The sequence below is a fragment of the Phascolarctos cinereus genome, unplaced genomic scaffold, assembly GCF_003287225.1.
Source record: "Phascolarctos cinereus isolate Bilbo 61053 unplaced genomic scaffold, phaCin_HiC Scaffold_9;HRSCAF=440, whole genome shotgun sequence".
NCBI lineage: Eukaryota > Metazoa > Chordata > Mammalia > Diprotodontia > Phascolarctidae > Phascolarctos > Phascolarctos cinereus.
In genome coordinates this window covers 211,812,414-211,826,577 of record NW_027556402.1, presented here as the reverse complement: position 1 = coordinate 211,826,577, position 14,164 = coordinate 211,812,414, and the positions used below count along the sequence as shown (strand labels likewise).

General features: G+C 40.6%; 1 protein-coding gene across 1 annotated transcript in view; it reads left to right on the top strand.

Annotated features, from left to right (window-relative positions):
• Window positions 1-12,588, top strand: part of STK33 (serine/threonine kinase 33) — a 243,699-nt gene extending 231,111 nt beyond the window's left edge. The window contains exon 15 of the mRNA XM_078148266.1: window positions 9,277-12,588. Coding sequence (XP_078004392.1) covers window positions 9,277-9,282 — 6 coding nt within the window. The 3' untranslated portion in view covers window positions 9,283-12,588. The remainder of the gene's footprint in view (window positions 1-9,276) is intronic.
• Window positions 12,589-14,164: the final 1,576 nt, after the last annotated feature.

Sequence of the window (14,164 nt, the reverse complement as noted above, 5' to 3'; positions counted from 1 at the left end):
CCGTTGCTTCTGAGGAAAGAAGATACTGTTGGTGTAAGTTGATGGGGATATGGAATAACTTTTGAAAGGCACTGTAATTGAGATCAGGGCCCTGAAGGCTCTCCATAGTGCTCAAAGTTTCCATGCCAGTGGTTGGTAAGTCTTTACCCTGGCTGCAGGAGGTTCCTCCAGCAGAGGCGATGGATAGGGTGTGAGAATTCCAGGAATATCCAGCTAAGGTTCGTTCATTTGATTCCCTGGCAGTCTGAAAGAAAGATTGTAGCAGACATAAAACTGCGAGGTAGGGGAGGAGCTAGACAGGAGCCCCATGCCCTTCCCGTGGAAAAGAGAGACTTCAGTGGGTAAGAAATTAGCCCTGGGTTGGAAGAGTAAAATCACTTAAGACAGCCCAGCTCCCAGTGTGAGAGCCATGAGCCAACCATGGAGGCTAATGGAAAAAGCACAAGAGATCTAGGTTCTGTGACCTTGGTTATCACATCCCTTCTCTGGACCTCAATTCGCCCATGAAATCAGTTAATACCTGCTCTATTCAAGAACTTTTACTTGGTTCTCTTTGTATAAAGAGGAACAAGATGTGTCTCAACCCTGCCCTCAGGAGCTGGTGATAGGTGCACAGATAGCTACAATACAAGTTAGAGCGTGGATGGGGCAGAAGCGTGGCTTGAGAAATTCCAGTAAAGAGGGGTGACTTCTATTTTTTTTATCTTTTAAAAATTTTTTCCCCAGTTACATGTAAAAACAATTTTTAGCATTCATTTTAAAAACTTTGAGTACCAAATTCTCTCTTTCCCTCCTCACTCCCACCCATTGAGAAGGGAACAATTTGATATAGGTTATATGTGTGTAGTCATGTGAAACACTTCCATAATAGTCACATTGTGAAAAAACATAGACAAAAAAACTTAAGAAAAAAAGTTTAAAAAAAGTATGCTTCAGTCTGTACTCAGATACCATCAGTTCTTTCTCTGGGAATGAATAGCACTTTTTATCATAAGTCCTTCAGAATTGTCTCGGATCATTGTATTGCTGAGAATAGCTAAGTCCTTCACAGCTGATCATCCTACAATATTGCTGTTACTTTGTACATAGTACATTTCACTTTGCATCAGCTCATATAAGTCTTTCCAGGTTTCTCTGAGAACATAAAATCACTTCCTATAGTAGAAGGGTGACTTTTAGCAAAGGTCATCAGGAAAGCTTTCCTGAAAAGCAGCGGAATCACAGAAGGGACTTCAGTTGCCTTCTCCTCTAACCCTAACCTGTACATCAGTGATCTTTTTACATCTTCTACAAGTGGTCATCCAGCCTTTTCCTTGAAAGTCTCCAGTGAACAGGGAACTCACTACCTTTCAAGGTAACACCTTCCATTTTAGGTAGCTAAAATTGTTCGTTTTTTCTTATATCAATCCTAAACCCACCCCTTTGCAACCTTTACCCATTGCTTCTAATTCTGCTCTTTGAGGCCAATCAGAACAAGTATGACACCCCTTCTATGGAAGGACATATGTGAGACATCTTGAAGACATGATGCTGTCTCTCTTGACACTGGGGACAAAAGAGAGTGAGTCAGTTTAGCTAAGTATAGAGTAACCGAAAGGTGATAGTGTAAAATAAGGCCAGTAAGGTAGGACCTTGACTGCCAGGATCAAGAGCAGGTACTTTATTCTGAAGACAATTGGAAGCAATTGAAGGTCTTTGAGCAAGAGAGTGATGTCATTAGAACTTCATATTAGAAAAAAATTATTTTGGTAGTGTGTAAAGAATGGATTAGGTAGAAGAGTTATTGAAGGCATGAAGACCAGTCAAAAGTCTATTACAGTAATCAAGGTTAGGAGAAAATGTGGTCCAAATTAGGATAGAGGCAGTAGGAATGACCCATAGAGGGGGTGGGAGGATTGATAATGAAAAATGTTGTGGAGGCTAACATGGTAATTGGTTTGAAGTAGGGGTGAGGGAAAGGAAAGAGGCAGGGATTATTCTTCCTGATAGCATGGTAAATGTCTTTCACAGCCATCCTGTGTTTCTCTGCAATCTCAGCCTTCAGATTCTGCTCTCTGCAGGGATGCAGCAACAGCTCTGGGTTGTGCTGTTGCTAACATCATCCCTTTGGTGTCCCTTGTGCACTCAGCAGGACAGTGGCACAGAGCAGCAGGGCCCTGCCTGAGGAATTAGACTCATAGGGGAAAGGCAGGAATTCATAGCAGTTTTGCCATTTGGGCAAGAAGGTGGGGTCCAGCTGGGAAGTGGGAGGAAATTCTCTGAACTTTATTAACCCAGACAGAGACTACACCATTCCAAGGCCCGGTTTTCTTTCTTTCTTTCTTCAAGGCCTGCTTTTAAGTAGAAGGTGAAGACATTTCATGGAATCAAAGAATTCATGGGATGTACTGAAGGCTTAGCTTGGCATAGATATACGGTGATAGAACAAGATCAGTCATAGACAATCAGAGTTGGAAAGACTTAAAACAAAGAACGTACAATGTCAGAGATGGGAGAACTCCAGAATATAAAATATCAACACATAGAACATAGAATCCCCAAGACTGAAACAGAGAATAGCAAACCTAGTTTCTAACACCATCACTTACAGGGGAGAAACTCAAGGCCCAGAGGGGGTAAATCCCTTACTCACCAAGGTCACACAGCAAGTTAGTGGCAGAACTTGGACTTGGGCTCAGGTCCCCTAACTCCAAGTTTAGTGCTCTTCCAACTTCACGATGTTACTTTGTATTTGGATATTTAAAATTATAAACATATCAATGGGAAGACAATTGCATCCTGACTGGAAAACTTAAGCGTTTGGGGGAAGTCAACCATGACTTTGGTCAGATTTGTGAATGACACATGGTGATGTAGAATGCCTCACATGTTGGTCAAGAGAAATAAGATCTAAAAAGATCTTACCAGGCTGGAATAATGGGACAAATCTAACGAAATTTCAAAGAGATAAATGTAAAATTCTAACCTTTGGTTCAAAAAATCAATGGCAGAAATATGAGTTAAGCATTCCAATGGACCATAAGCTCCATATGAATTAACAGTGTGAACACGGCAGCCAAATAACCTCAAATAAGCCCATGGTGAGACTATATCTGCAGTATATTCACTTTGGAATGCCATGTTATAGGAAGTACATTGATTAGTTGTAGTGGATCTAAATGAGGATTACCAGCAGGATGAAGGGACTGGAAACCATACCATCCAAGGATGTGTTGAAGCAACTGGTGATACTTTGTTAGAGGAAAAGGCTGACTGGGGTTGAGGGGGTATAGCACATGATTGCTGTTTTCAAGTATTCAGAGGGTTGTTATGTGGCAGAAGAATTATACTTATTTTTTGCCCCAAAGGGAAAAATTGGGAGAAATAGGTAAAAAAAAAAATAATGAAAAGCCTCCTAATAATTAAGGCTGACTAAAGATAAACTGAGTCATACCATAAGGTAATGAGTATTTTCAAGTAAAGGCTATCAGAAGTGTTGTAGAAGAAATTCCTGCTCACTACATATTGGACTAGATGACCTCCAAGGACCCCTCCAACTCTGAGATTCTACAAGAGTCAGATTCCCTGTGGATCACAGTGTTCTTTTATAGCTACCTCAGAGCTGAATCTTGCGATTGCCTTTTCCTGCTGCCTACCCATCATCACTGCCTCTCAGTATTGACCAGAGTGCTAATGATGCCCTGTGCCCCTACTCCTCCATGTGATGGTGGCAGGGACATTAACCACCTGCTCAGGGATGATGAACTGAGCTTCTTGAATTGTCTTTTACAAACCACTCCTGTTGTCTCATTGTACCTATAATTTCCCTTGGGGATTAGGAGATTAGAAATGAAGTACAAGCAGTAATTAGGCTGGAAAGCTTTTGCTATGTTATCATTATTATTATTATCATTGATTTTTTTAAATGTACCCATCACTCCATCTCTGGGAACACAGCAGCTGCTACCACCACAGAATCCACAACATTTCAGCATCTGTTATGCAATCATCATTTTCCATCCTAGATAGATAGGCACTGTCTGGAGCTTGTGATGGTCTTTGCTTTGCAAGTCACAGGATTATAGGATTCAGAGTTTAGAAGGATTCAAGATGGTTTACTCCAACCATTCATTTGACAGATGAGGAAACCAAGGCCCATAGAGGGAAGGGGGCTTACCCAAGGTCACACAAACAATAAATACCCCAAGTCTAAGGCTCCAGTTCATCAACTAAAGAAGAAACCACAGAGGATTTTTTACAAGCCTATGGTACAAAGACTTCCACTAATGTCAGTCTCTGATGCCTCATCATGGTTCAGAGGGGACCCTGTGCTCTCCAGATCAGTGCCATGAAGCACAAACCTTGGTAGATCCTACTGGGATGGGACTGGGAAGTCTCCAAATCTGGGTCAGGCAATGAACTCTGCATTTTATAGACAAGCCTAGGGAAGCATAAAATGGCCCACCACTAGAGGGTTGGCCATTACGACTTATAAAGAATAGGTAGTGCAGCACAGTTACTTCAAGGGTCAACCTTGTTCAAGTTTCCCTCTCATGAATGCTATCTATGTGACTATAGTCAAAACACTTAAACTACCCCAACAACTCTCTGAGACTATAAATTAGAGACAAGTTACTGGTCTGTATTAATGGAGGGATTTTTCACACTGGGAGACCCTGCATCAAGGAAATCACTGGTCTAGACCAAAAACAAAACAGGAATCTTCTGGAGATGATCTCCTAAGGTATGGAATGGTTTTGAACTGCATTGATGGAAGGAGCTAATAAAATGGCTCTTGCGACGAAGAATATATGCAACTCAGAGAGAGCCTGATGTAGAGAAAAGAGCACTGGCCTGAGAAGCAGATGCCATGGGATGTGGTCTCCTTTATGCCATTCTCTTGCCAAGTCATTCACCTTTTCTTTATCTCTATGACAGGATGACCAAAGCTACATCCTACCCCTAACCTTCTGTGAATCCAAGGGTATCAGAAGCTCACTCAGTTTTTAGAGTATTGGGTCGTTGGGTTTTTTTCATGAATCAATCAAAACCTGAAAAGATCAAACTTATAATATCAAGAAAACCACACCTATCTTTTGGGTTTATTTTTGCAATTGGGTACCACTCTGTGTGTGTATGTATGTATGTGTGTGTGTGCATGTGCGTGTGTGTGTGTGTTACAGTGGAAAGAGAGCTAACTGGATTTGGAGTCAGAGAACCTGAATTCAAATCCTGATGAGTCCATATATTACCTGTCTGACCTTGGATACATTCCTTCTCTCAAAGCCTCAGTTTCTTCATCTATAAAACAAGGATAATGAACTAGTCTATGACCTCTAAGGTCACTTCCAGCTCTAGAACAATTTCTAAATTACAGTTCCTGGCTTAGGGGAAAACCTGACCTTTGGGGCTTATGGAGGAAAAAGGGTGCATAACAATAAGTCATCACTTTTTTCTACTATAGTAGCAACAACTCACATTTAGATAGCACTTTAAAGATAACAAAGCACTTTTCTCATTGCAGCCTTTGCACTAGGCAGTGCAAAGATTATTAGCTCCATTTTAGAGATGACAGAATTGAGGCTCAGAATTGGCATTTAAAGTGAGATATCCAGAGTCAATATTTATTATTTTCTCCACTGTGGCACATTGCTTTTGGGGCCAGGCTTACTGGCCAATGCTTCCTGATTTCCAAGCCATACTGAGATGAATTATAGAAAAAACAAAATGATCACAAGAGAAGAGATGGTGTCGGTGAGCTTTAGTTTTAAATGCCTGTCTTCTCACAAATTGTTTTTAAGGGACCAGGTGCAGATGCATTCATATATTATGAACCAGGAGGGAAGCAAATATTACAGGATCTCCCTCTGGGGGCTGAAGTTCCTCACTGAGTTTTGGTTTGTCCAGTGATGGAAGTAGCACCCAAGCATGAATGACCATTTCCAGTCACCTTCCTTTTTCTCTTCACAGTTCAGTTCAGGTGATAACTCCTCTTTGAAGCCTTCCCCATTACTCAAGTGAAAGTAATCTTTTTCTTCTCAAATTTTTCCTAGTGCTTTGCCAGAACTCTTTGGCTTCTACCAAAAATCTACTTTGCCTCTTAGTTATTTGAACACATGTTTATCTAATCCAAATAGACTGTAAGCTCATTGAGGGCAGGACCTACATCTTTTTTCACCTTCATGTCCTCAGCACCCAGGACAGTGCCTAACACACAATAGACGTTTAATAACTGATTGTTAAATGAACTTGAATTGACTTATTGTTTGTCATTGCATGTCATGATATCAATCTAGGTGTTTACAAATGATGAGCTTGGGACTTCTTCAAGTATTTGAAGTGACATCACCTAGGCAGGGCTTCTTAAACTTTTTCCACTCACAACCTCACAGTTGAAGAAGGGCTAATCCTAGAGAAGGGATGAATCTTGCTCTGCTTGGCCTCAGAGGGAAGAACTTGGAGTCAAGGGGAAGTTATGAAGTAGTGGATTCAGGTTCTGTGTCAAGCTATATGGCCCCTGAGTTCCTTTTCAACCCGGATTCTTTAACTACTTGCACCAAAATAAGGAGACCTGGTTTTGAATCTCAGCTTCAGACCCACTAACTAGCTCACAAACTACCCAGTTAATAGTAAAAGTTAGAATGTTGCCAGGGATCGGAGTCAATTTTACCTGGGTCTAGTATCCTCTTCCCTTTCTTGAAAAGCGTGAGATTGGACCACCTTCAGATATCCCAGGAATGGGGGAAATAGTTTCACAAAGAAAGACATTCAGATTAACCTTCCAAATTGAGATACTAGTTGCCATCTTTGTCTGTTCCCTGTTCCTGGACTTTTCAATTCAATCCACAGAGACCTTAGAAGGTACTTTAGATATCAAACAGTCCAATCCCTTTATCTGACAGATGAGAAAATTAAGGTCCAGAGAGGGAAAAGGACATATTCAATGTTGTATAATGAGAAACAAAGCCAAGATTTGAACTCAGGTATTGTGATTTCTCATTCTAGTATTCTTTCAATGACACCACAGATACCTATATGGTTTATCTTTAACCACACTTCTCCCTTTGGCCTTTTGTCTTGTCTCAACTGTACAAATCATCAGAATTTAACAAACTTGAGTATCTGGGTCAGCACAGCTAGACACTAACTATACTGCTCCAAAGTCCAGACTTAAAGTCCACCAAAGGGAAAGCTGAGCCGTCACAATGTATGTTGCAGATTCAGACTGAGAGATGCATGTCTGACATTCACAGATGGAGCTCACTCACGTTCCTAGTGACGTTTTCACTAACAACTCTATCTCATACTATTCCCTTCATGGATTTCTATTCTAACCAAACTGGATTAATCTCTGCCTGCCATTTTTATCTTAGCCTCTCTTAACTCCCCACCCTCCCCACGCTATATTTAGAGTTATGTTCTCTTCTGTCTTCATCTGTTAAATTTTCTTTTTCCCCTTCCTTCAAGGCCTAACTCAAGTGCCACCTTTTCCAGGAAGCCTTCCTTCCCCCATCCCTCATCCGTGACAAAAAGTTTCCCTCTTCTCAAACTTTTCATAGTTCTTTACTTCCATCTCCTTTGCTCTTCCCTCATATGCTCGTTTATGTATCCTGTACCCACCTCATTATGCTATAAACTGCTTTGGGGAGGGAAAACTGGGCCATTTTTAATCTTTGCATCCCAAAGAGTATTGAGCACAATGTCCTTTCTCATAGCAGAGAATGTTTATTAAATTGACTTATTGAATTAAATGTCTCCCTTCTTATTATTAGACTTTATTCTACCTCTCTGTCCTACTGTGACCACATCCTACACAGGCCCAAGATAAGGCATGCCGCTGATCTCTGGACACTGATGCTGGCCTCCCTACTATTCTCTGTGCCTCAATTATTTCCATTTTGGCCTGAGTCTTGGGATACTGGCTTGGCCAGTCTACCTGAACTCAGCAGCTTGGCTTTGGCTCCAAACCAAAGGTTCCCACCTTACCTTCCTACTCTGGTGCTCACATACTCCTTCTTCATATATTAACTGACCTCTGAATATGATGATCTCTTACCTTCAGATGAGGTCAGCTTGCCCTATCATGTCCTTCCTTTCCCAACTAGCCTGGTTCTGGGTCCTGACCCTTCCAATCTGTCCTAGCTCAGCCTGTTAACCTCATGAGTCAAGCAGAACTCCACCTGGGAAATTTTTAGAGGCTTTGTAATACCCTTATACATCATCATATCAGTGCATGGAGGCAACTATGGTTTACTGGAAAGACCATGTACTAAGTGCCAGAGGATAAGTACTTGAAAGCTATCTCTGCCACTTACTAACTGTGTGACTATGGGCAATTCCCTTCTCTGAGGCTCAGTTTTCTTAACTGTAAAATGGGAACAATGACATTAGTCTACTTACTTCACAGGCGTGTTTCATGGATCAAACTAGGTAATCTATGCCAAGTGCTTTGTAAACCTTGAATGCCAAAGAAATGTCAGCCCAGCTAAGCTAATTGTCATAAATGAGTTCATTAAGCACCAAATTCATCCGTATTTTCACTAGAGGAAGTTTTGAAGTGCCAATTAAGAATGAAAAAGTAATTGACATCCATGAGTGCAATATTAATACCCAATGATGGGCTATCCCAACCACCCAGAGAGGATACAATCATGATGACAGAAAAAAAAAATGAATCCCTCTGTTTACTCTCACTTCCTAAATAAAAAGTGGCAATGTTATTATCATTAGAGTGTATTGATCCCACTGAACACCCCCCCTGCCACCGTAGACACAGTCACCAGCTCCCCCTGGTGGCATGTGGGCAGGAATTTAACATAATCAGTACCATCTATGGCTGTCTGGAGCTGATGCAGATGGGCACAAATCCCTTATGACCTAGAGAACCTCGGTACAGATCCCAGCTCTAACACCTTCTAGCTGCATGACCTTGGACAAGTCATGTAACTTCTCTGAGTCTCAGATTCCTTATCTGTAAAAATGGGAATAATAATACTGATATTACCTGCCTCACATGTTGATTGTAAGAAAAATGCTTTAAAGCACTTTGTAAATATGAGTTACTATTATCACAGGATGTAGTAAACAAATCCCTAACCCTCACTTCAATTCCCACTCTAAAGCCATAGAAAGAATCTTTTCCTCCCTGAGATCCTTTCCTCCAAACAGCTTCCTATATTTCCATCTTTTGGGAGATGAGCCATAATCAGTTAACTGATTGAGACACCAAATGTTGACCTAAAAGATTCTCATGGGACCTAAGACTGACAACTGGAACTCTTTTCTCTTCCTGTTTAGCTCTAGCCCTGGCTCCTGCACGTGGACGAATTCTTAGAGTTAGAACACACTTCAAAGGACATTGAGTCCTGTCTCCTTCAGTTCAAGAATTTCCTCTATGTTTGCCCAAAGTGCTCATGGAACCTCTGCTGGAGAGCTTCAGCCACCAATTCCGTTCTCGGACAGCTTGATTGTTAGGAAGTTTTTTCTTCTATTGAGCTAAAATCTGCCTTCTGGAGACCTATGTAAAATTCCCAAACTAGGGAAACTGTTGACAAATCTGAGGCAGGGTTAAGGAAGGAGGGATGGAGGGAAGAGAGTATGTGGGAAAAGGATTATATTAAAATAGATTAGGCAAAACTGATCATAGGGATAATGTACTTACAAATAAGAACAAAAAATCCTGAAACAATAATAGAGATACAAATGGAGAAAAATATAAACCTGCCTATCATAACTTTAAATGTGAATTGCTCAAACAATCCAATAAAATAGAAGGGAGTGACAGATTGGATAAGAGAACAAAACCGCACAATCTGTTGCTTACATGAAACACATCTGAAAATTAAAGGCATACCTAGTGTGTGGCCCACTGACCAGACTGTTCAGAATATGGCAGCAGAGTACAGCCCCTTATTGTAGGCAATATGAATTTCTCATTGTAGCTAGGATGTTATGAGTTTGGGAGTATATTATGTCATGTTGAATCATTTTGATCTTACAATCCACTAAAAATCTTTTCCACACAAATTCTCATCTATCTGAGAGGTAGCTTGGTGTCACAGATTGTTAGCACCTTGAGATCATGAAGACCTGGGTTAAAGTCTCATGGCCTCTGTGACCATGGGCCAATTACTTAACCTTGTTTGCCTCAGTTTCCTCATCTATAAAATGAGCTGGAAGAAGGAAATGGCAAACCACTCCAGTATCTCTGCCAAGAAAACTCAAAATGGGGTCATGAAGAATCAGACACAATTGAAATGTTTGGACAACAAATTTTGCATACAAGTTCAGGACTTCCCATTTGTCCCTACAAAATGTCATCTTGTCTCTTTTCTAGACATGGATCTCAGAGGCAGATTCATCCTGATGAGGAGCCACCTTCAAGTTTATTCTCCTTCTCCACTGAGACAGCTTCCATGCCCCTATACCGTTTGTTGCTGGGGAGGAATCAAAGGAAATATTCAAGGCACTTTTTAAAATTAATAGCATGTTTCAATGGAAAGAATATTGAAATGGGGGTGAGAAGACCTGGTTTCTAGGCCTTGTTTTTTCCTTTGAATCATTTGTGTGGCCTCACATCAGTCACCTTCTGTCTCTGGACTTTCATCTACTTATTTATTTGTCAAATGAGGGATTTGAAGTTGATGACTGTTTTCTAAACTATACTTCACCAAATCCAGATATTCCATTAGATATATTATGTTAGCAGTTCTGTGAGGAAATGTTGATGCTAGTGATATTTTCCACACTAGAATATTAAATCGTTTTAAGGAAAATTTTAAAAAATCTTTCTAAGGAAAAAAATGAACAGTGTCAGCTCATAAAACAGAAAGAAATAACAATAAATAAATAACAAAGTATAACAATATTTCAAAGTAAATCTGACAAAAGACTCAACTAAGCAAAGGCATGCTGGGTGCCTTTAAAAATGAAAACAAAAAAACAGCAGATAAAAAAGGGAAAAGATCTGCAAAGATTTTATAATCAGCATTCTTTACATTAAGTACAACAGAGCCAGAACTTCAAAGTTTACCATTTGCTTTTAGAGAAGGTAGAAATCACACTGAAAATAGCAGGCATGGGGAAGGCAGATGGACTATACCGAATATAAACAACAGAGGTCTGTGCTGAAGACAGTACGATCAGAGGGTCAAGAGATTGATTCTTAGGGTATCTGAAGGGAAAGGAAGATAGCAAAGATGGGGAAAAAATTCAGACTTTACTAAGAATAAAAGATGGCGATTAAGAAAACAACAATGGCATATATGCTTACTTTCCCATCCAAATATCAATTTGATGGGAATACTCTATACATATATCAAAGACATCCTTGATAAAGATTATTAGAAGGGAACTGGAAGCATTTTGTGAGTAATCTTTCATAGTCAACCATATCTTTACCATCACATAATTAACTGAAAGATGTAAAGAATAGAAGAGCTCGCCATGGTTATTGTTTATTAACTATAAAAACCCCTTAATTTGGTAGATCAAAAAACTGCCTCAAAGATTCTTCTCCAACAAGTTGTCTCCTAAGTATGTACATTCAAATTATTCAAGATTCCTGGAGAGATAGAACAGCTGAGAGAATCTTATTCAATGACTCCATGATTATTATAAGGCAAGTTATAAAACAGAGACTTGCTGGAATCCATAAATACTGATCCAGGCAATTGGGGGAAAGGGAACAGTGGGATGCAGGTCAAAGAATTCTAGATTCCCCCAGCTGCTAACACTCTCCCCCTCCCAAACCACCTTGAGGCTATGCTGCTCACATAAAAGTATAGTCACCAGGTGGTTGCCAGTGTCATGGAAGAAATCTAGTATAGAATCCAGGTCAAAGAGGGATGCCCCTAGCAGGGATGAGGTCCTTCAGGTGCCTCTGGTTTTAGATGACATCGTGCTAGTTGTATGAGAACCCAGAACACTGTAAAACCACCTGGATGAGTTTGATGACATCTCAAAAGAATTTGGCCTAACTATATACAGAGAAGAAGAAATAAAATGGATAAAGAGTACCTGGATGGATGGATATGCAGTCAGACAACCCATAGAACCCATCCATCAGTTTATGTAGATGTACAAGGTATACCAAAAGTTTTAGAGCAATTTTGAGCTTTAATAGCAAGTAGCTATTAATAGAAAAGGTATAAAAACTACATTAAGATTTTTGGACACCTCATATATGTATACACATACACACATATGTACATGATATGTACACATATATGTGTTTGTGCATACTATGTTGTTGAATCATTTCCAGTTGTGTCCAACTCTTCCCGACACCATTTGGGGTTTTCTTGGCAAAGATACTGGAATGGTTTGCCATTTCCTTCTCCAACTCATTTTACAGATAAGGAAACTGAGGCAAACAGTGTTAAGTGACTTGTGTGGGGTCCCACAGCTAGGACGTGTCTGAGGTCAGATTTGAACTCACAAAGCTGTGTCTTCCTGACTCCGGACCCGGCGCTCTACCCATTGTGCTGCCTAACTGCCTACTATGTATACTATTCTCATACATAGATCCATACATAGAAATATATATTCATGTATATATGCCACCTTTCTTAGTCACGTCAGTTGCCATATGTGTGTGTGTGTGTGTGTGTGTGTAAATAGACACAGCAAGTGAACCATGAGTTGAGCCCAGCACTGAACAGAAGGAAGCGAGTAGGCCAGATTGCCTTTGGGAAATTACAAAAATTCTTTTAATGACCCCACACTTTTCAATGAAACGAAGGCTCATTTTAGTGCTAATATTCTACTGGTTCTGCATATGACTATGAGTGACAGAACACTACATTATCTGAAGATTTGAAAATGATTACCACCCTGAGGGCAATAGAGAGGTACATGGTAGGTGTGAACAGGCAGCAACTCATCACTAATGAAGAATTAGGAAAAAGAATTGGAGTCAGGGATGGCATCAAGGAAATGCATGGGAAGTGTGGTGCAATAGACAAAGTTCTTGAGAAGAAGGACCTCAGTTCATATTCCACCTCCGATGCTTACAACTGTGCAAATGTGGGCAAATCAGTTAGTCTCTCCTTGCCTCAGTTTCCTCATCTGTAAAATGAGGATTGGATCCGATGACCTCCGAGGCCCCATCTAGCTCTAGATTCTATGTAATAGAAGACAAACTGGTCACATGGAGAGAGTGAGAGATAACCATGGAGCAGGTTAGTCCATGAGCTTCACCAGTATTCCATCGGCTTCGGAGAAAGCAAGGAAATCTCCTAGCACATTGCAGCAAGCACATGAAAGGATATGGCCCAAGGCAGGCACTGATGAGTTCAAGTCAACGAGCACTTATTAAGTGCCTACTATGATTCAGAGGCAGCTAGGTGTCTCAGTGGATACAGCACTGGGCCTGGAGTCAGGAAGACCTGAGTTCAAATCTGGCCTCACCACTTACTAACTGTGTGACCCTGGGCAAGTCACTTCACCTCTGTTTGCCTTAATCCCCTAGAGAAGAAAATGGCAAACCAGTATCTTTGCCACGAAAATCCAATGAACCGTGTGGTCCACGGGGTCTCGAACAGTCAGGAACAACTGAACAGCAGTGATCCAGACTCTTGTCGTCATACATCAACAATATCGCAAATCCATTTGAGTAAAATATTAAATTATGTATGTGTTAGAAATATTTGTTATTAGTGATGATTTGGGGGTCTGAAAATGTCTTTCATTTTCTTTATTTTTCTCCCAACTATCCCTGATTTGTTCCTCTTTCCTCTTCATCAGAGGGCTGTTTACACGATCCTAGGACTTAGAGCTAGCATCTTAGAGATTATCCATCCAGTCCATAGCCCCATCACTGCCCAAACTGACTTCACAGATGAGAAAACTGAAGCCTGGAGAAGTTATGTGACTTACCTAAGATCACAGGAGTATTTCGCAACAGAGATAGTATTAGACCTGCATCCTCTGCCCCTGTTGATCATCAACCAACAAGTATGTATGAATAGCCTACTGTGTGCTATGTATTGGAGAGGTAAATTTTATCATTCCTCAGTCATTTTTCAATCGTGTCTGACTCTGTGACCCCATTTGGAGTTTTCTTGGCAGAGATGCTGGAGTGGTTTGCCATTTCCTTCTCCAACTCATTTTACAGAGGAGGAAACTGAGGCAAGCAGGGTGAAGTGACTTGCCCAGGGTCACAGCTACTAAGTGTATGAAGCTG